Below are 21,395 nucleotides of genomic sequence, written 5' to 3' on the forward strand. Positions count from 1 at the left end.
CCCTCTTCTCGGCCAGCTCCGCCTCAGCTCGCTCCATAATCTGAGCCTTGGCCTCCAAGACCTTCGCCACAATCCGGCCTTCGGCCTCAGAGGAGACCCTCAGCAGATCAGCCTGAGCCTCTTTATGCTTCGCCTCGGTAGCAACCCGAGCGGCCTCGGCTTCCTTCAGGCGCGAACGGAGCTCTTGGACGTCCGTGCATGACTTCTCCAGGGCCGACTCCAGTTCGCCTAGTTTGGCTTCAAAAGAGCGGATTCGGTCGCAGGCGTTGTCGGCAGACCGCTGGGCCTTCTCCCACCGCTCTCGATAGTCCGCGATCTTCCGGGACTGCTTTTCAGCCCGTTCCTCCGCCTTCTTGACCCTGCTTTCGAGGCCCGAGGCGGCTTTGAGTTGCTCCCGAGCCTCTGACAGTTGCTCCTCCAGGGCGGCGAAGCCGAGTGCCCGCTCTTCGGCCTCCCGGAGCCTCGCCTCGAGGTCCCCGGTCGTCCTGCCTGCCGCAGCCCGGCCTCCCTCTTCCATTGCTTTCAGCCGGTCCTCGGCCTTCGCCAAAAGCCCCGCCTGTTCCTTGTAGCACTCCTCCAGACGGATCATGTACTGGGCGAGCTAAGAAATAGGAAAAATAAGGGAGTCAGGCGGAGAACAACAGAGCCAATAAATGGTGAAAGACGGCCAGAAGAACACTCAGGTTGCCAGGTCAGCAGCAACCGCCATACGCCATAAAGAAGGCGGGAAGCTTGGAGCGCGCGCGCCTCTCCGAAGGATGGCGGCAATCTCGAAACATCACTCCCTTCACCTGTTCCCCTTCTGGTTCCAGGCTCGGAAGTGGGGGGCTACTGTTATGGGGGAATTGAGCCGCCATGCCCCACGTGATCGGCACGCGTATCCAGGAAAGCTACAGCTGCCCTATGATCCAGCACTCCGACCCCGAGTCGGACCTCCTCGGCTCCGCAGCCCGACCCCGGGTCGGCTGCCCTATGATCCAGCACTCCGACCCCGAGTCGGACCTCCTCGGCTCCGCAGCCCGACCCCGGGTCGGCTGCCCTATGATCCAGCACTCCGACCCCGAGTCGGACCTCCTCGGCTCCGCAGCCCGACCCCGGGTCGGCTGCCCTATGATCCAGCATTCCGACCCCGAGTCGGAGATCTTTTGATAACGACAGGCTATTCTCCAGAGGCACGCCGCGGCCTCCTGCTCCACTACTCCCTGCAACGGCTGTACCCGATGCTGCCCACGATCTCCTGTATCGACCGTACAAAGCGGAGCTCCACTACGCCCTGCCATGACCGTACCCGGCGCTGCTCCACGACGCCCCGTAACGGCCATGTCAGTGGCCATTCTATCGTGCCCCACGACGACAAACCCCCCTGAGAGACCTCCCAGCCAGGTATATATGCGGCTGGGGGGAGAAGGGGGGGGGGTAAGCAATACCTCCCAGAGCACTCTCTCCCACTTGTGATTATCATCTCTCCTCCTCCAATCTCCTCTGACTTGACCGTCGGAGGGCCATCACCACCCTGGTGGTGGTGCAAGGCTTGTTTGCAGGTTCCTTGGCGGAAGGTGGAGCGCAACCAGCACCAACCAAGACAACTCAGGCGGAACCCCGTTCACACCGTCGTGTCAATCGTTCTCGGTTTGGACCACCAGCAACAGGCATCAAGCAGGTTATAAACAAAACCTGAACTTTTGAACTTTCAAATTTCAAATTAACAAAGAAAATTAAAAAGCATATCAGGATATGAGCTAATACCATACTAGGATTGCTAAGCACAGCCTAATTAACTTACATCAAACTAAAGTCACTTCAAAAGATGTTCATGCTTTTCAAGCACAATCCCGGACCACAAGCTATAAGACAGGAGCATTTCTAAACAAAGCTTTTTCTTCAAGCTACTGACATTGAGCTCTTCTAAACCAATCTTTTTCTCATACAAATACTTGGTTCTTTTTTCAGCACCCTGTTAGCATCTTATATCCCCTTTATGATATTTGAAGAAAACATTTTACAGAAACAGTGTGCATGACAAATGCTGGCATGATTTTAAGAAAATATTCTATCATTTTCAGGACAAACGTGATTTAATTGCTCCAGCATACTGATTTCTCGTATATCCACTTTTAAGAATATACACTTTCTAATACTAGAATAGATTATAAAGTTCTTGGAAAGATAGTCAGCAGTCCAACTCAGTGTCACTTAAGAAAATCTATATTTTTCCAGAAACAAAAAGCAGAATGCATGTGATTTAAAGACAGTCCATCACGATCAAAACAATAAAATTTGAATACTTCAATAATTGTGCGCAAATGCCAACGACATGAGAAGCATTCATGAAATCCAAAAATGGAAGCCACATAATGAACCCAAAAGGTTAAATTGAATTTAGTAATTAGGTTATTTCTTTTCTATAAACAAGTCATAAATGTTCCAAATATAAGATTTGAATGGTGGGTAGAAACTAATTTTTCTTGTATGCAATTCGATATAAGGAAAAGAGATCACTTTGCAATATCCGCAGGATGCACTCTGGATGAGTTTAGTTCCATTTACCAAGATTTGAAAATGTGCTACAGCACATATTACAATATCATGAATATCTAAAAATGCCAAGCAGAAAGGATGGTCTTCCAGTCGGGAAGACTTTTCAACTCACAGAAAAATAAGATGAGGTTCACTATTCAACAGCAAACACAAAGCCAAGACTTGTTTGCTTTTAAGTCAATATTTTTTCAGTTGCCATGTTTCATTTAATTTTCTACCACTATACCATCAGATATATTACCTAAGGACTTCTGTATTAGGCATTTGGATGCAGAGAGCATGAAATGATTACCCTTTTGAACACTAGAAGTTCCAGATGAACAAAATATGAAATCCTGGAACTTCTAGATATTCAGTAACATAGCATCTAAATGAAACATATAAACTAACCAGATATTTTAGCATGCTGCAATAGCATTTTCAAATGATAGAATCAATTCAATTACCACTGACAGTTAATTACTAAACCTGAAAAAATATTAAAGCAGCATGAAAAGAAAATTTCCTGTGCTGTCTGATTACTATCTGAAGCAGTGATCTACAATGCTTTTCAGGATCCTACCACTCAGCCTAAGCTCATGAAAAGATTCAATCAACCAGCAGATGTTAACCACCATATATGGCAATCATATATTAATCAATTCCTGCAAAGTTCCCTGAGATTCCTTGGAACATGGGAGCCTTTCATTCTCATGCCAATCGAATTTACATTCAAAAAGGATTATAATTTTTTAATTTGAGTACAACTTGATATGATAAAATCTAAAGGGCATCACAATACATGAGGCTCTTGCTACTATAGAGTCTGGAAAGGGTCAAATGTGCATAGCCTTACATACCGAGAGGCTGTTTTCATATTTCGAAACCATGATACACATGTCACAAGGGAGCAACCTTACCGTTGTGCCAAGACGTGCCCTCTTAAAATGATAAAATTCACACTCAATGATATACTTACATGTCATTACAGTTTCAACTGATTTTATACTCACACTCGAGGAGAAAAGAATTTCTACCATAAAGTACATAACAGACCTTTGCATGCTGAAGCAAGGTGAGGCGTGTGGACTCTCAAAGAGCAAGGTATGAACATTTTTAGCTTTTTGTAAAAGAATATGTTAAATAAAAGTTTAAAAAATTGTCCTGAAAAGAGCAAGTTAAATGATTGTTGTTGGATGGGGACTTGAATATTGTATCTGACTCTGGTACATATGGATCTTGCATTACATATTTCAGATGTCCATACATACATACATACATACATACATATAGATACACATGTATATGTGTGTGTATTATAAAGGACCTGCTTTAGAACAGTAATGCCAAGTTTAAGCAGACAGAAACATATGCCACCAAAACTAGTTTGACCCTGTAGCTCAAAAAATCAACAATTTGCACTGCACAATACCCACCCTTTTCTTCTATTGGGTACAGAAACACTCAGAGGAGAATGTTTTCACCTCTGAGTAAAGGCATAAATATAAGGTACAAAGACTAAGGCTTGACACCTCATCCATGAATAGTCCAGATACCTCATCCATGAGCGTCAAGGTGTTTAGCAAGAGCCTTTGTGCATTGGAAGAGCTGAAACCCTGAAATAAGGCTCATAACAATGGAATGGCCTAAAACATGTTTTTCTTTTAACAATAATCTCTAGCCCATTCATTACTTCCATTTTCTCCTTTCCTAACCAGAACAAGCATCAGTTCTAAAAAATATTAAAAAGCAGTTATCTAACGAGTATTTATATTTCATAACAAAACAGGATAACTAAGAAAACTGACTTACCATGGTTTCACCCACATAATGTGTCTAAAGGAGCTTTCAAATTGAAAATTCTAAGTGGGGTCAATAATCCCTGATCTGCTCAAGAAGTATGACGTGTCACCAATATATTGTAAGGCAACAATAATATCACCTTCTACTGTTAAGATGAAAAAATGGCCTAGGGAACATTCTCAATCTGAACTATGCAAAGGACTTGGTCAAGCACATTTCAGTGAAAAAGATGATGATATTGCAGAAAGACACACTAGCCTTGTTTCTAATTTGTTTAATTACCAAGTTAATGAATGTTCCTAGCAATTCTAGCTATGTTAAGTGTATGTGATTTCACTAGGAGTGAAAGTGAATCAGATAATATCCATTCGGATATGTTTTCAAATCCAAATTTATCCAGATATGGATAGAAATTTGAGCATCCGACTAATATCCGTATTCGTATTCTTACCCAGTAAAGAAAAAAGAATATGGATATGAATAGACAACTACCCGATCTGTATCTGAATATCTGATTCTATTTGTAACCCCATTTAATTTTATCTCGTTCTCATGAATTTTTAAGGAAAACAAACGACTACCTTAATATACTACTAACTTGATTTATAATCTACTTAGTAATATCTTTGATTCTATAGTCATAAAATTTAATTATCTGAATTATATCTGTATTTATACCCATTCTTCTAATATCCGATTTAAATTTGTATCCGTTTAAAATAAATATAAATATAAATTTTTGCATCTGACTAACATCTGTATCCGTATTTATACTCGTCAAATAAAATAAATATGGATATGGATATACTAATATTTGATCCGTATCCGATCCGATTTCAGCCTTAGATTTCACATCACATGACAGTAGCTCATAACTGAGCCTTAACTCTACAAACATCTGTCTTAAGCTTGCTGACATAATTCATTAAGTTGTTAGAAATGTGATTGTTCGAATTATGATCATGTGAAACTATTAGAAAGAACCTAAATAGAATATTGGAGACTGGATGCTGGCTCTCATACTATAGATTAAAATATTCAAGCAACCAAAGACACTGAAGGACTAACAGTTCTGAAATAAAATAGAACAATGACAGCAAATAACATCAGCTACCAAGCTTAATTAGCTCACTTGGCATCCAGAAGCCAGCATAACAGTATGCTTGAAATCCACAAAAGTCTGATAACTTAGATACAGCATAAAAAGGAAGAATGCTAGAAAGACTTGAAAAGAGATTATCAAAAGCAAAGATAAATGATACCACCTACATAAAGGAAAATAGCTTATAATACTCATACAAATAGTTTAAGCGCTTCATACAAGCTTCGTGGTAGATATTCCACAATCCACACTGAAACGATTGAAATTATATTTTACAAAATCCTTATCCTAGCCTTCAAAAGTATACTAATTTACTTGACACCACTGGATTTCCGTTAGCTGATTTACCACCTGAAACATCTGTAGGCAAGGGCAACCATGTCACGGTGTTCCTTGTCTCAGCCCGCCACTTCAGCAACAACACAAATCCAATCATCAACAAGCTCATAAAACCAAGTCCACATACAATCGAACTAAGAAATGCTCCGAAGCCTCTTCTTGCCGGACTCTCCAGAACCAAAATAATCGGAGACTCTCCATCGAGACTGCCCATTGTATTGTTAATTTTCATAATTTCTAACCCATTTAGCAATCCATTTATCCACAAATGGTTGCTCTGCTTAGAAGGACCGATGCTTACACTTAAAAGCTGCTCCAAGCTATCTACGCCAGCTACAAAGTCTACGTAATAGGGTGAAGCCAGGAAACCGGTGGCCATCGAGAGATCAAAATCTTCATAGGCCAAATACCCATTGACATAAACATTGAAATATAACTCATAGAGAGCTCGACTAGCAATATCGCAGAAATGCATCCGGATAAGGTACTTGTAACCAGACCTCACTGCGAAAACCCATGTCATGTTGGAATTGGAATCCGAAACATTCGCACCATCCACTGCTCTGGCAGTGTTGTACACATTATCGGGAGCTACTTCGCGACTCGCCGCACCCTCGCGGTACATAATCCTTCCACTGAAAGCCACAGTTTTGGACACGGAATCCGAATTCCTGAAACCGGCATCGGGAACCCAAGTCCTCCAAAGAGTATCGTTAAAAGGTGTGACCTTTGGGCCTCCAACGTTGAGCCGGTAGAGCGTTTCCATCGCCTGCCTCGAGAAGCCATCAAACTTTTCAATTCGATCAGGATTTACTAACCTCGCGGTGTCGCCGATGAGATCCCCAGGAGCCGAGACGACCTCAATTGCATTGACGAAGGCAAAGGAGGATCTTCGAGCAGGGGCGAACGAGATCACGAGCTTCTCGGCGTCCACCCAGACGAGATATTCCTTCAATTGAGGAAAGGAGGTGCCGAAATCGGTCAAGAGAACGAAGCCGGAAGCCGAAACGTGAAAGAGGGCGGAGGAGAGGTTGAAATCCCGGGAGGAGAACGGGTAGAAATGAAGGCGGATTATATGGGTACCCTTCTGTTTGATCTGGAACTCGTAGGAGGAGGGGCGGGTGAAGACCCTAGCCGTCCGGGAGAGAGGGGAGGAGGCCGGCGATGCGTCCGGCACCGCCAAGACCGAGATCTTGGAGCCCGAGGAGCGGAGGAGGGCAGCGGAGTCGGGCAGGAAGACGCGGCGGTCGTCGAGGGTGGAGGCGGAGGCCGTTCCGCAGGCGATGAGGTGGTTGTCGGGGGGAGAGAAGCGGGCTGAGGAAAGGGCGAAGACTCGAGAGAAGAGGATGCAAAAGAAGAGGAAGAGGGGGATTCGGGGATTCCCCATGGGAATGGATCAAGAGACGGGGTGTCGAGACTCGGGGATCGAGGAATTGTTCGAGTGGAGCTCTGAAGAAGGGGGCAGAGAGAGAGAGAGAGAGAGAGAGAGAGAGATGGGGGGAGGACTTAAGAGGAGCTGTGGGATGGGTCCTGGCCTCCTGGGGTACGGTTGTAACGCGCCGAGAGAGAGGGGTGGACGAAGGGAGGAGGAAGAATAGTTCTACGCGCAGCGAATGGAGATGAGGTGGGCCAGGTTCACCTGTCGTGGTCGCGACGCGGCACGACTCGTGGCTACCCGCGGTGTTCTGACTTGAGCTTGGTTGGGCCGACAGGGCTAGCTGGCAGACGCCAGCATCATATAGTCGCGTTGGATGCCAGCCCAGATTTTTTCGTTCTAGTTCCCGAGCAGCTTTTAATTTTTACAGACAATTCTTACTAACCAACGGTTATTAGTGATTAGGATTACGATAACTCGAACTGGGCAGGCCATGTACTAACTTTGGGTTATGATTTACATAAATAGCAAAATTATAATTATTTTTTTTCTTACTAGTTTTTTACGTTGTCCCCCTCCTTGAAAAGGATGATGGTGGACGGCGAGCTGGATATTCGCTCACTTTTAATGCCAGTCGTTCACTCATTTGCCATTACCCTAACCTGCTTCAGCATGGCTCGATGCAGGGAAATAGATGAAGACCTAAAGGAGTAAATTTAGCTGGGTGAATATTGAGTTCTAATTTGATGGTGCCCGCTAACTCAATTGTTAAAGTCACTGGGTACTGATATGAATGACCTAGTTTTGGATCTCGCCCTCATCCTTGTTCTCACAAAAATATATATATATATCCAATGGGCTGACTCAGACCCGTTCACTTGGGACCGCAATGACAAATGCCTCGAATTATCGAAGCATGTGCACAAAGGGCTAACATCAGAATACCACAATAAAGAAGTCAAGACGATGTTTATTAAAGTTTTGACCCAATATCCAATCACGTAAGTCTCTGTTATATACCAGAAGAGAATTGTTGACATAGATTAAGACCCTGTTTGGGGGAGCTGTTGGCAATAGAGCTGTTAGAAGTAGAGCTGTTGGAAGTAGAGCTGTCTGAAGTAGAGCTGTTATAAAAAGCTGTTTGCTGTTTGGTAACTACATTCGTAAAGTGCTGTGGTACTTTGTTTTGTGTTTGGTAAATAAACTGAGAAAGTACTTTTGTATGACATAATTATCATAAAGGACATTGCATAGTATTATACAACAGAACATAATAAAACATAATATAAATTAATACATAAATATACGATATAGTATAATATTATTGTAATATAAAATAATATTATGTTAATATAGCATAATAGTAATATAATTATTAGAGTAAATTAATATTTTGTAATATAACATAATATTAAATTATTTAACATAACATATTAATATATTATGATATAATGTAATATATATTATATTTATAGTATAATACAATAATAAAAGTATAAAATATTATAATTGTTAGTATAAATTAATTTCTCATAATATAACATAATATTAAATTATTTAAAATAACTTATTAATGTATAATAATGTAATGTAATATAATACAATATTTATAGTATAATGCAATAATAAAGGTATAAAATATTATAATTATTATTATAAATTAATTTTCCATAATATAACATAATATTAAATTATTTAAAATAACATATTAATGTATTATAATGTAATGTAATATAATATAATATTTATAGTATAATACAATAATAAAGTTATAAAATATTATAATTATTAGTATAAATTAATTTTTCATAATATAACATAATATTAAATTATTTAACATAACGTATTAATGTATTATGATATAATATAATATGATATTATATTTATAGTATAATACAAAAATAAAGGTATAAAATATTATAATTATTAGTATAAATTAATTTTCCATAATATAACATAATATTAAATTATTTAACATAGCATATTAATGTATTATGATATAATATAATATGATATTATATTTATAGTATAACACAAAAATAAAGGTATAAAATATTATAATTATTAGTATAAAATAATTTTTCATAATAATTTTTCATAAAATAATTTTCCGCGGTCCATGGGCTCTTCTTCATGGTCCACGCTCGAGGAGGACCTCAGCGTGGGCCGCGAGGTAGATGATAAAAAAAAACAATAGATTGATTTTGGAAGGTATGGAAAAGGATTAAATTTTTTTTCTTCTAAAATGTGGTTCAAGAGATGCATACAAAAATTGAAAAGAAAAATACCTTTTCTTATGGAAGGGAGTCTGACGGCTAGGGTTCTTGGCTCCAGCAGATTTTTAGGTTTATAAAGGGACAAACTATGTAATTATGTTATTTTAATATGGGCATTTTTGTCCAAAATACAGCTTTCCGAAAAAGCTGAAACAGCTTCCTCCCAAAAGCTCCAAATTGGAGCTTCCTCCCAAAAGCTGTTTTCAGCAGCTTTTTGAAAAATTTACCAAACACAGTTTTTCATCTAAAAGTACTTTTGCAGGGCCAGAAAGTGCTTTTTGGCCCTCCAAAAGCTCCCCCAAACAGGGCCTAAGTCTAGTAGTAAAGATTCCATCATCCTAATATTTGTAGAGGTGAATAGGTGGGACGATAGTTTAGATGATTGCTGCTAATTAAATAATGTATGGACTTTCAAAATACATTAATTTGTTGGACATGTGAGCAGATAGCAGAATATCAAAGATAGGTGACGGAACTTTATATCATGCAGGTTTAAGGTAGGTGGAATTGAGACGTACATGACCACCAAATGATGTTCACTTTGACGGCAAGCACCGTGCTTAAGTTTTCCCATTTATGGCGCTGCGTTAAATTTTCTTTCTAGTTGGTGGAACCTTCTGATTCTGTGAATCTGTTTAGTGCCGTGTTTTTTTCCTTTTAAGACAGATTAAATGAAACGAAAGACTAGGCTAAATTTCAGCCAAACTATAAGGAATGTGATTTAGACAAAACATGATCGAAGAATTTTTTGCTGCAGTGTAGAACAGTAGACGAACCAACCATCTGCTGGATGGCCCTTTTATTTTACTATAAGTAAAACAAGATAAAACAGAACAGAACTTCCTGACGCTTGGCTGAAGGCTGCTCAGACTCTCAAATTTATAGGCAGGCAGCCATGACTTCTGGGTCATGTTTGTATCTTTTGTGTGAAAGAAAGATTTGTCCTCCTTTGCACGAGTTTATGGTTAATCTTCATCTGCCTGCATTGAGACCTGGGTAGATAGATGAATGATAAAGTTTAGAGTGCTTTATAAACTATGCAGTGGACAATCGAATGGCAGTTCCTTGCAAAAAAACAACCTAACGCTGGATGACAAACCAGAAATCCCAAAAACCATGCCGCAACTAATAAGCCGGAAACAAAATAGAGAACTCGTCGCAGGTATCACCATCGTCCTCATGGTTGATCCAATCTTTGTAACATCACCTTATTCTTTATGTTGCAAAAGCACCTTAAAGAGTTGTAAGGGAACTATAAAGATTGAACTTCTGAAGTTTATTAAATTATTAATGCCAGGAGAAGGCACTCATATTCCAATGCAGGTAATTAACCGCAACTGCCATTCTCAATTTCCGCAGCAATTTTATTTGGATGAGTAATTATGGCCGACCAACTAAACTTGCACCAGCCGAGTTCTGAAATCATTAGGAGATATTTGATAGGAAATACGAGGGATGCACTACATCCTTACTGTCGTACAATCATAGAATTTCACTGATATTCTTCTACATTATAATGATATAACTAATAAATTGCCCTTAGAAATCTGTTAAGAAAAATCTACGGACTAGACCACTCTCTTTTCAAAGCACACAATAGTTTGTAATTTCTTTCTAATCACTTATCAAAATGAAAAACTAGGCAGCCTTATATAGGCATTATAATGCAAAATGAAAACGTAAATCCACTTAACTCTATAAAAAAAACTGACTACCCATTACCACATAATTAAGCAGCCCATTATCACACAATTATTGACTATCCATTACCACACATTGACTACCAATTATCACATAATTAGGTAGCCCATTACCACACAATTATTGACTATCCATTACCACACAATTTTTGACTACTCATTACCACACATTGACTACCCATTACCACATAATTAGCCAGCCCATTACCACACAATTATTGACTATCCATTACCACACATTGACTACCCATTACCAAACATTTTGATTGGTTGTAACTTCCAACATGTCCCCTCAAATCAAAACGTTCTCAACCCGAGCATTTTTGTTAGCCTTCTAAAGGATTCAATCGGCGACGGCTTAGTTAAAATATCTGCTACTTGCTCCATGGTATGACAATACTCCAGCTCCATGGTTTTCTGCTTTACATGGTCTCTGAGAAAATGAAACCGTGTATCTATGTGTTTGCTCCTCCCATGATGTACTGGGTTCTTTGCAAGTTGCATAGCTGATTTGTTATCTACCAATATCATAGTTGGTTCTTCTTGTGGATGATCCTGCTCTTTTAATATATTCCTCAACCAAATTGCTTCACAAACTGTAGATACAGCCGCCACATATTCTGCTTCACATGAAGATAAGGCTACAACTCCTTGCTTCTTTAAGGTCCATGAAAATGTAGTTGACTCAAGATAGAAAACATAGCCTATGGTGCTTTTCCTCTCATCTTGGTCACCTCCCCAGTCACCGAATAGCCCACTAACTCTGCAGCTTCACCATAAGCATAGAATAAACCCAGGTTAAGTGAGCCTTTAATATACCTTAGAATCCTCTTCGCAGCTAGCAATGAGACTCCTTCGGTGTCTCCATATAGCGACTCACAAATTCGACTCCATAAACGATATCTGGCCTTGTGATCGTCAAATACCTCAAGCTACCAACTAGACTCTTGAAGAGAGTCAAGTCCACGAAACCTCCATTTCCTTCTCTAGATAGCTTCATTCCTGTGGCTACTGGGGTGTTTACTGGGTTTACTCATATTGAATTTCTCCAAGATCTCCTTCATGTACTTCTTTTGGGATATAAAGATCCCATCTTGCTGCTGCTTCACTTCGATGCTAAGGAAGTCGGACATCAACCCATTGTCTGTCATCCAAAATTCATTGAATATGGACATCTTAAACTCTGCAAACATCTCAGCACTATTATCTGTGTATAGCAAGTCATCAACATAAAGGCAAATTATTAGAAATTCACCTTGATGGTTTCTTTTCATGTAGACGGCATGCTCATAGAGACATCTGGTGAAGCCATTTTGATGAAGATATTCATCGATCTGTGCGTTCCAGGCTCGTGATGCTTGCTTTAAGCCATACAAGACTTTTTTCAGGCGGTAAACTTTGTTCTCTTACCCTTTCACCAGAAAACCTTCTGGTTTTTACACATACACCTCTTTCTTAAGTATGCCATTGAGGAATGCTGACTTGACATCAAGGTAATATATCTTCCACCTCTGATGAGCTGCAAGTAAAATCAATAATCTCACCATATCCAGTCGAGCAACTAGGGCAAATACTTCTTCATTAATCGATGCCATATTTCTGTTTGTAGCCTTTCGCTACAAGCATCGCCTTGTACCGATCAATTCCACGATCTGCTGTGCGCTTAATCTTGTATACCCACTTGACACCAATCGCCTTATGATTTTGTGGGAGTGTTGTCAACTCTCAGGTGTTATTCTTCTGGATGCCGTGAATCTCCTCCTCCATTGCCGATCGCCAACAATCTTCTTTCTCAGCCTCTTGGAAGGTGAGAGGCTCGTGATCAGCATATAAACAGAAAAAATTGAGCTCATCACCATCTTCTATCTGCTCATAAATCCCTCTGAGGCTTCTCATTCTGATGGAACCTCGATGTATGGCAGATCTGTTGCTACTACCTCCCCCAGAAGATAAAGAGCCTCTTCCAGGAGAGGGTGTAGCTTGCTGAGGAGATGGTGGTGTAGCTGGTGGTGGAACCTCCTGTGGGGGTTCATCAGGTTCATCCACCACAAGTTGCTCTTTGGCAGTTTCTTCATTGCCCCAGTTCCATGATTCTCCTTCGTTGAAGACGATATCTCTACTAACCACTAGTTTCTTAGTTAGTGGGTTATAGAGCTTATACGCCTTCGACTCCTCACTGTATCCAATGAAGATACATTTTTCACCGCGATTATCAAGTTTCTTCCTTTTGACATCAGGTACTTGAGCATATGCAACACACCCAAATTTTTGTAGGTGTGCCACACCAAGCTTGTAACCACTCCATGCCTCTTGAAGTGTCTTGTTCTTTACTATCTTTGTCGGGCATCGATTGAGCAAATAAGTTGAGCACGCCACAGCTTCCGACCAGAACTGCTTCGGCAGTCCCTTTTCTTTGAGCATGGTACTTGTCATGTCAAGGATGGTTCGGTTCTTTCTCTCTGCGATGCCGTTTTGCTGTAGTGTGTAGGCAGTAGTAAACTGCCTCTTTATGCCTTGCTCCTTGCAATATTCTTGAAAGACATTTGAGGTGTACTCACCACCTCAGTCAGATCGAAGAGTTAAAAGCATGTGACCACTCTCCGCTTCAACTAGAGCTTTGAAGTGCTTGAAGGTAATGAAAGTGGCAGATTTTTCTTTAAGAAGGTACATCCACAATTTTCTACTGAAGTCATCAATGAAGGTAATGAAATATCTATTACCTTCCAAAGACAGGCTCAATCGGTCCGCAGATGTCAGTGTAAACAAGTTGCAATGGTACCTCTGCTCTCCATTACTTTCCACTAGGAAAAGGAAGCCGTGGTTGCTTGCCAAGTATGCAACCTTCACAAACATGATTTGGTGGATCGATTGCTGGTAGGCCATGTACCATGCCGGTTGTAGAAAGCAGCTTCAGGCCATCAAAGTTTACATGGCCAAAGCGAAGATGCCACCTCCATGACTCATTCTCAACGAGTCTTTGGAAATACTTCTCGAACTCCATATTTAGATGTAAGGGGAACATACGGTTCTTTGTCATCTTAACACAAGCTATGAGGCTTCCATTTGCATTTTTCAACCAAAGATGGTTGTTTTCCATATGTACTACATATCCCTTTCTGTGTAGTTGACCGATGCTAATAATATTGCTTTTCATGTTAGGAATATGGTAAACATCAGAAATATACTCGGGTTTACCATTCTTTTGATAGATTTTAATCTTCCCTTTGCCTTTAACTGGGAGTTTTGAAGAATCTCCCAAACTCACATTTCCATGAACTCCTTCTATGAGTTTCATGAAAAATTCTTTCTTCCCGCACATGTAGTTGCTAGCACCCAAGTCAAGGTACCAAGTATCATTCTGAACACTTGAATCATCATGAGAAAGAAGAAGTGTAGAGTTGTTACCCTCATTATTTGTTGCTTCGGTGAGATTGGTTTGCTCTTCGGTTTTGTGCCAGCAATCCGATGCATAGTGCCCAAACTTATGAGAGTTGTAGCATTGAACATTCTTGTTATTTCCACGCCCAGGTGTGAATCTTCCCCGATTGCCTCGTCCTCGGCCTTTGAAGCTTTGGGTCTCCACTTGATTTTGAGTGGTTCGTTGTTGGAGACCACGTCCCCTGCCTCTACCACGACTACGGCCTCTACCATATGAGCCTCGATCACTTAAAGTCAACTTTGACTCTAGTCTTTGTTCCAAAGCTGTGGAGATAGTTTTCTTTTGCATGCGTTGCTCATGAACTTGGAGAGATCCCAAGAGCTCCTCAATTGAGATCTCCTCCAAATTCATCGACTTCTCAATCGCCGCCACCACGTGCTTGAACTTTGATGAGAGGGATCGGAGCAACTTCTCCATCACTCGGACATCCTCTATCTTTTCTCTATTTCTTCTCATATTATTCCCGATTAATACTAATCGTGAATAATAGTCAGAAATAGTTTCTTCGTCTTTCATTTGAGCGGCTTCAAAATCGCCCCTCAGAGTTTGGAGGCGAATTCGCTTCACCCATTCAACATTTTTTTAGATGGTAGCAAGGATATCTCATGCTTCCTTGCTCGTCATTGCTTCGGCAACTCTCTCGAAGGTAGACTCGTCCAACCCTTGATAGAGTAGGAAACGAGCCTTGCTATCCTTCTTTCTCTGCTCTCTAAGGGCCTTCTTCTCTTCCGTGGTATACATGGCTTCTACTAGCGGTGTGGGTTCCGTGAACCCATCAATAATTAGCTCCCACAAATCTTGAGAACCACATAAGGCTCTCATTTGGATTGACCAACTCTCATAGTTATCTTTTGATAACTTTGGTCCTTAGAGGATTGACAAGATTAGTGGTGGAGGCCATGAGGAGTAGAAAAGGTGAGAAAATAGATCTAAGTGGCTTTGATACCAATATTAAGAAAAGTCTACGGACTATACCACTCTCTTTTCAAAGTACACAATAGTTTGTAATTTTTTTCTAGTCATTTATCAACATGAAAAACTAGGCGGCCTTATATAGGCATTACAATGCAAAATGAAAACATAAATCCACTTAACTCTAAAAAAAACCGACTACTCATTACCTCATAATTAAGCAGCCTATTACCACAACTACTCATTAGCGCACATTGACTATCCATTACCACATAATTAGGCACCTATTACCACACAATTATTGAGTACCCATTACCACATAATTATTAACTACCCATTACCAAACATTTTGATTTGTTGCAACTTCCAACAAAATCAATCCCGTTCATCTGCCTTCATCAACAATTATCTGGGAGAACACCTTGCTTGCAGTTGTGTCCGAGCAGACTTCTCTCATCCCTGCCATCGAACGACCTTCATCAATTGATATCCTAGTTGAAGGCGCCCATCCGACTGCTGTCACCGGAAACTGCGACTCCACATTACCACTGTCCTCATAAGGCTCCCTCTTCAGCTCTGTTTCCTGAAGCTGGAGAGCATACTCCAAGTTCCACAGCACATCCGCCATGGTCGGCCTATCAACAGCACACTCTGCAAGGCACTTCTCTGCTGTCTCGCCAAACTTGCTCAGAGAATTCACATTGATCTTCCCCACAAGCCTCGGGTCAATGATCTTCTCCAGCTGGCCTCTTTGCTTCCACTGCAAAGCCCACTCTGCCAGGTTGATCTGCTCACTTGAGAGTGTCTGGTCGATCACTGGCCTCGCGCACAGCACCTCAAGGAGCACCATTCCGAAGGAGTAAACATCAGACTTATCAGTGAGTTTCAGGATCTTGAAGTACTCCGGATCTAGATATCCAAAGGTGCCCTTGACCCCGGTGGACACATGGGTTTCCCCGTAAGAAGGCCCCCACCTCGAGAGCCCGAAGTCTGATACTTTGGCCAAGTACTTGTCTCCAAGCAGAATGTTGGTGGACTTGATATCACGGTGTATGATGTTATGCGAGTAGCCTGTATGGAGGTAGTTGAGGCCCCTGGCGGCGTCGATGCATATCTGCAGCCTCTGCTTCCAGGAAAGGCATGGCAAGTCGGAGCCATGCAAGCAATCCCGGAGAGGCCCCTTCTCCATGTACTCATAGACCAAGATCATTTCCGACTGCTCCTCGCAGTAACCAATCAGTGAGACAAGATGGCGGTGGCGTATTTGTGACAGGAGAAGGATCTCTCTCTGGAACTCTGGATAGCCTTGCCCTGACCGTCGCGTTCCTCGCTTCACTGCAACTCTGGTGCCATCGCTGAGAACTCCCCGATAGACCTTCCCAAACCCGCCCGTGCCGATCACGAGCTTGTCGTCAAAGTCGTTGGTCCCCACTTTGATCTCAATAAAGCTGATATGAAGAGACATTTTGAAGTGGGGCGAGGCACTGGGAGCTGTTCTTTCAGTAAACTGGCTCGAGAGCTCTACAGAATTGGCACCGTCGGTCCTGTATGGTGCCCGCAAAAATGGGGTTTCCGCTGGCTTTGTCACACTCTTCGAGCAACATCTCTTACATACGAGCACCAAGACAGCGATCGCTGAAGCAATCACAAAAACACCACCAACAATGGTTGAAATCAGAATGGCAACATGAATCTTCTTGGTTTGGCTAATGCCTGAGTCAGGGTTGATGCTTCCGTCGAGGCTGCCGGGGTTCACCTTCATGATCTCCAGCCCGTTCAGGATAGCATTAGCCGTCGTCGGGCTGCTCTTGCTCGAACGGCCAATGCTAACATTGATGAGGTGCTGCGAGGTTGGAACATACAAGGTGGAGTCCAGAAAGAAAGGTTCCGCTGGCTGATCTACTCTATCAAATGGATGGAGATCTTGGTGCGCAAATTGGTCGCCGATATAAACGTCGAAGTAGAGGTCAGCATACGTCTTCGAAACGAAATCACAGAAATGCATCCGGATCAAGTAACTGTAGTTTGGAGTTGCAGGGAAGCTCCAGGTTATGTTGAAGTCGAAGTTGGGGTAAGATAATCCCATGGAGCTCGTTATGTTCATGGTTCGGGCAGTGTCGTAGACGTTCGCCGGTGCGATTACAGGATCTACGCCCGCGTATTTGATGTTCTGGGGGCTCGTGCTGTTCTCCAGCGAAAAGTCCTTGCCTGTGAAGAGGTACTCGTCGTCGGGAACCCAGGTCCTCCAAAGGGTGTCATTGGCCGGGGTCACCTTTTGGCCTCCCACGTTGATCCTGTGGACTATCTCCAGTGCCTGGTGGGCTAATTGGTTGATACTCCGGCTGGAAGGTACTGGGTCGGGATTTGTGCTGTTGCTGATGAGGTTGGTGGGTGCCGGGAAAACTTCAATCGCGTTGACGAAGGCTAAAGAAGAAGCACTGGAATTAGAATGGGGAATGAAGGTGATGGCGAGCTCGGCGGTGTCCACCCAGAGAAGGTACTCCTTGATGACGGGAGTATGGGTGTTTGGGACGGAGAAGCCGAGGAGGAGGAAGCGGTCGAGGGCGGCGACGTCAAAACGGGCAGTGGCGAGGTCATGGTTTTGGTCGGTGAAGGAGAAGAAGTGGAGACGGAGGACATGTGTACCCTGGGAGTCGAGCTTGAATCGGTAAGTGGAGCGCTCGGTGAAGGCCCTGGCGGTGGCGTAGAGAAGGGAGGAGTTGGGGTTGGAGAGGGGGATTGAGTTGGACTTGGGGGCGAAGAAGTCGGAGTCAGGAATGAAGTTGCGAGCGGGATTGTCGGTGGTGAGGGGAATGATGGAGGTCGAGCCGCAGGCGAGGAAGTGGGGATTGGTAGGGGTGAAGGCGGAGGAGGATAAGTGGAAGGAGGATAAGTAGAAAATAGTAATTGCGAGCAGCAGCCCCATCTCCGAATGGCGTGTGGAGAGGTGCACTGATGCTCCGGGGCATTGAGATAGCACCAGGGAAAAGAAGAGGGGGATTCCCCTCTTGACGGGGTAGACTTAGTCAAGAGGGCGAGCTGTCAGCGACGACCGGAGACATTGACCTGTGTTGGGACGTTCTCAATGTTTGATGTGACGGGGCTGCATGTTTCGCATGAACGCGCGAATCCACAGTTGGATCATCAACTGCACGGCGCTCCGAACTCCGTCATCCATCCGCCTGCACATAGCTCAAACCGACCAGGGGATGATCCAACGGCAGATTCGCGCGAAGGCAGGTGAATCCTTCATTCGCGCGAAAGATTCAACCCTGGCCAGAAAAATGTTATCCGGTGTGGAAATTTGGTGGTGCGGTTTGGTCTTATAAATATCAACTCAGGCATAAGGTTGAAATTGAGTTTGGATTGATGCAGGTTTTGATAACCCATAATCTTATCATACTGGCCTTTCTTCAAAATATTATCAATCTTTGTAACACATAGATGGGACATTTTTTTTGTTTTGTTTTTGTTAGAGAATAGATATTATATGTTGCTATAATGAGAAAGAACATAATTAACGTGCTAAGCAGTTTGCTTGGGGAGAAGAGGACATGGAGAAAGATGCCAGCCACCGCTACGTATCCTCTTTATGCTCTATGGAGGTCAGGTTTCTCCTTCAATGTCATTTTTTGGTGAAACCTTCTCCAATGTCATTGAAAAAACTCTATCCTCAAAAAAGACTCCACTACAGTGCGAGCAGATTCAGGATGAGAATCAGCGGGGCGATGGCCACCTAATGCTTAGAGATATCCACATGATGACGAGATTGTGGCCCAGACCACACTCGGATGTGTGCAAGCTAAGTAGCCTGTCTTTCTTGGGGGTTTCTTTTCTGAAAAAATAAGTAGTATTGTATAAAGATAGTGGAATTATACCACTATTTAGGATTGACCCGTAACCTCTCCTTTGAGGGGGAGGTGGGGTGGTGGAGGGGTGCCAACCAGGCATGCCAACGGCTGTTCGCAGGCTGTGGCTGTATAATCCTAGTGAGGGAATTCTGAGAGCTGGTGATGTTAATATTGGGCTCTATCTCCCGTCACTGGACATAGGATTGGGGTCAAAAGAAGTAGTTTTACACCACTTCGGACAAGCTTAGGCAACGACCTTGTCGAGTGCACTGTAAAAGTTGCTCCCGGCATTTAAGAATTCTTAGTCTTCATTAACCACAAAAAAAAAAAAAATTATTTCTACAGCCACTTCTGAAAGTATCGGCGGATGCATAGACACTCTCTGGTGAAACATATTGCCGCTAAATTCTGAGCGGAAGTTGGAATACCACTCAGCTTACTCTGAGACCAATGAGAATCGAATCGAATGAGATAACTGATGTGAGAAAGAATTGGTTGCCTTCGAAGATAATTTACAAGGAGTCCACTTGCCAAAAATTTTTTGGTGTGGAACCCTTTGATGATACGGCAACCATATAAAAAGAAGAAATCTTGTAGAGTAGAGTTTCGAATGAGCTTACTTGAAGAGCCACCTCTTTATATAGGGGAGTGTACTAATCTGTTATTTGATTCTGGTACAACGTGCTTTAATTGCAACATAACAGTTAGTTGCATATTTATAATATAGAAACCGTCTTGTGTAAGCTGCACGCAGCAATAATTATGTTGATCGTGCATTGACTGTAGTATTGCCATAACTGCCGGTCATTATTACCACGAATATAGTACTTTTTGATTTTTACCGAAATTGTCCACCTCGACTAATACCAAGACCAAGAAGGTCGGTTTAATTCGAGGTGAGATGCCTAATATTTTTTCTATCAGAATATATTTTGACTTTGTTTCAAAAAATAATTGTGGTTTCTTAGATTAGAGTGGCGAATTGATAACTTCGGTCTTCTTTTTTATCTTTATCTTTTGTCCAAAAAAATTTCGTAATGTCAACATCAATTATTGCCAAATATTTTAGAAATATTATTTTTATTAGAATAGAAATAATAGTTATTATTAATCAAATCATCTTTTGATCTGATTTTTCAGAAATACAATAATAAATGCTATAGCAAGCCCTCATAGAGTCATAGTACTTATAAGAAAGAAAAGGAAGACTATAATAATAATAATAAAATACATATTATTTGGTGATGATATTCTTGAAAGAATAAAATATTATTTTTCTTCACTGTATTAAAAATACAAGTTCTGAATTTCCGAAAAATCTTTGTGTTAGGCAAATAATAAGTTTTACTAATTACATTCTAGCAATAAATTAAAAAAAATAAATCTTGGCTTTCAATAAAATAAGGAAAAATTTAAGAGAGCCCATTACAAAGACATAAGAAAATGATCATACCAAAAAAATTGGGATAAAAATAAATAAAAAGAATCAAAAATACCAACTGTAGACAAACAGAGAAGATATAATAAAATATTTTTAGATCCGACTAAAAAAAATCTCTCTCTTTGTTATTTCCTCACTATCATTGTTTAAAAATAAATAAGAAATAAAATTTTATTACAAATAAACAGAGAACATATTCGACTATAGATAGATAAGGGAATATATATTTACAATATCTATGAGAGTGCATAAATATAGATAAAAGTATAAAAAGTTCTTAAAAAAATCTAATTATTTTTGTTACGGGGGAACTTAGCCACCATGCCCCACGTGACCGGCGCGCACGCCCAGGAAGACTACGGCTGCCCCTTGATCCAGCAATCCGACCTCGGGTCGGATATCTTCGGCTCCGCAGCCCGACCCCGAGTCGGCTGCCCCTTGATCCAGCAATCCGACCTCGGGTCGGATATCTTCGGCTCCGCAGCCCGACCCCGAGTCGGCTGCCCCTTGACCCAGCAATCCGACCTCGGGTCGGATATCTTCAGCTCCGCAGCCCGACCCCGAGTCGGCTGCCCCTTGACCCAGCAATCCGACCCCGAGTCGACAATCTCTCGACAACAACAGACTGTTCCTCTGAGGC

The 21,395-nt window shown here is 41.9% G+C and overlaps 2 protein-coding genes across 3 annotated transcripts in view; both read right to left on the reverse strand.

Moving 5' to 3' along the window:
- Positions 1-5,554: 5,554 nt before the first annotated feature.
- LOC103720086 (probable receptor-like protein kinase At5g24010) lies at positions 5,555-7,342 on the reverse strand. Its single transcript, XM_008809621.4, has one exon. It carries the CDS (start codon positions 7,146-7,148, stop codon positions 5,718-5,720), a length of 1,431 nt encoding a protein of 476 aa, XP_008807843.2. The 5' UTR covers positions 7,149-7,342; the 3' UTR covers positions 5,555-5,717.
- Positions 7,343-10,806: 3,464 nt separating this feature from the next.
- Positions 10,807-21,395, reverse strand: part of LOC103711463 (probable receptor-like protein kinase At5g24010) — a 29,829-nt gene continuing 19,240 nt past the window's right edge. Inside the window, exons 2-3 of one of the 2 annotated variants that reach the window (XM_039126684.1) lie at positions 15,838-17,219; positions 10,807-10,957 (exon numbers count right to left, since the gene is read on the reverse strand). In XM_039126684.1, the coding sequence (XP_038982612.1) occupies positions 15,849-17,219 (1,371 nt within the window). In that variant the 3' untranslated portion in view covers positions 10,807-10,957; positions 15,838-15,848. Of the gene's footprint in view, positions 10,958-15,477; positions 17,220-21,395 lie in introns of those variants that run through there. The other variant, XM_039126683.1, reaches the window with a different exon arrangement.

This window comes from Phoenix dactylifera, chromosome 5 (genome assembly GCF_009389715.1).
Source record: "Phoenix dactylifera cultivar Barhee BC4 chromosome 5, palm_55x_up_171113_PBpolish2nd_filt_p, whole genome shotgun sequence".
Taxonomy (NCBI): Eukaryota; Viridiplantae; Streptophyta; class Magnoliopsida; order Arecales; family Arecaceae; genus Phoenix; species Phoenix dactylifera.

Coding starts and splice junctions, on each gene's coding strand:
- LOC103720086 (XM_008809621.4), bottom strand. CDS start 7,148: ATGGGGAATCCCCGAATCCCCCTCTTCCTCTTCTTTTGCATCCTCTTC.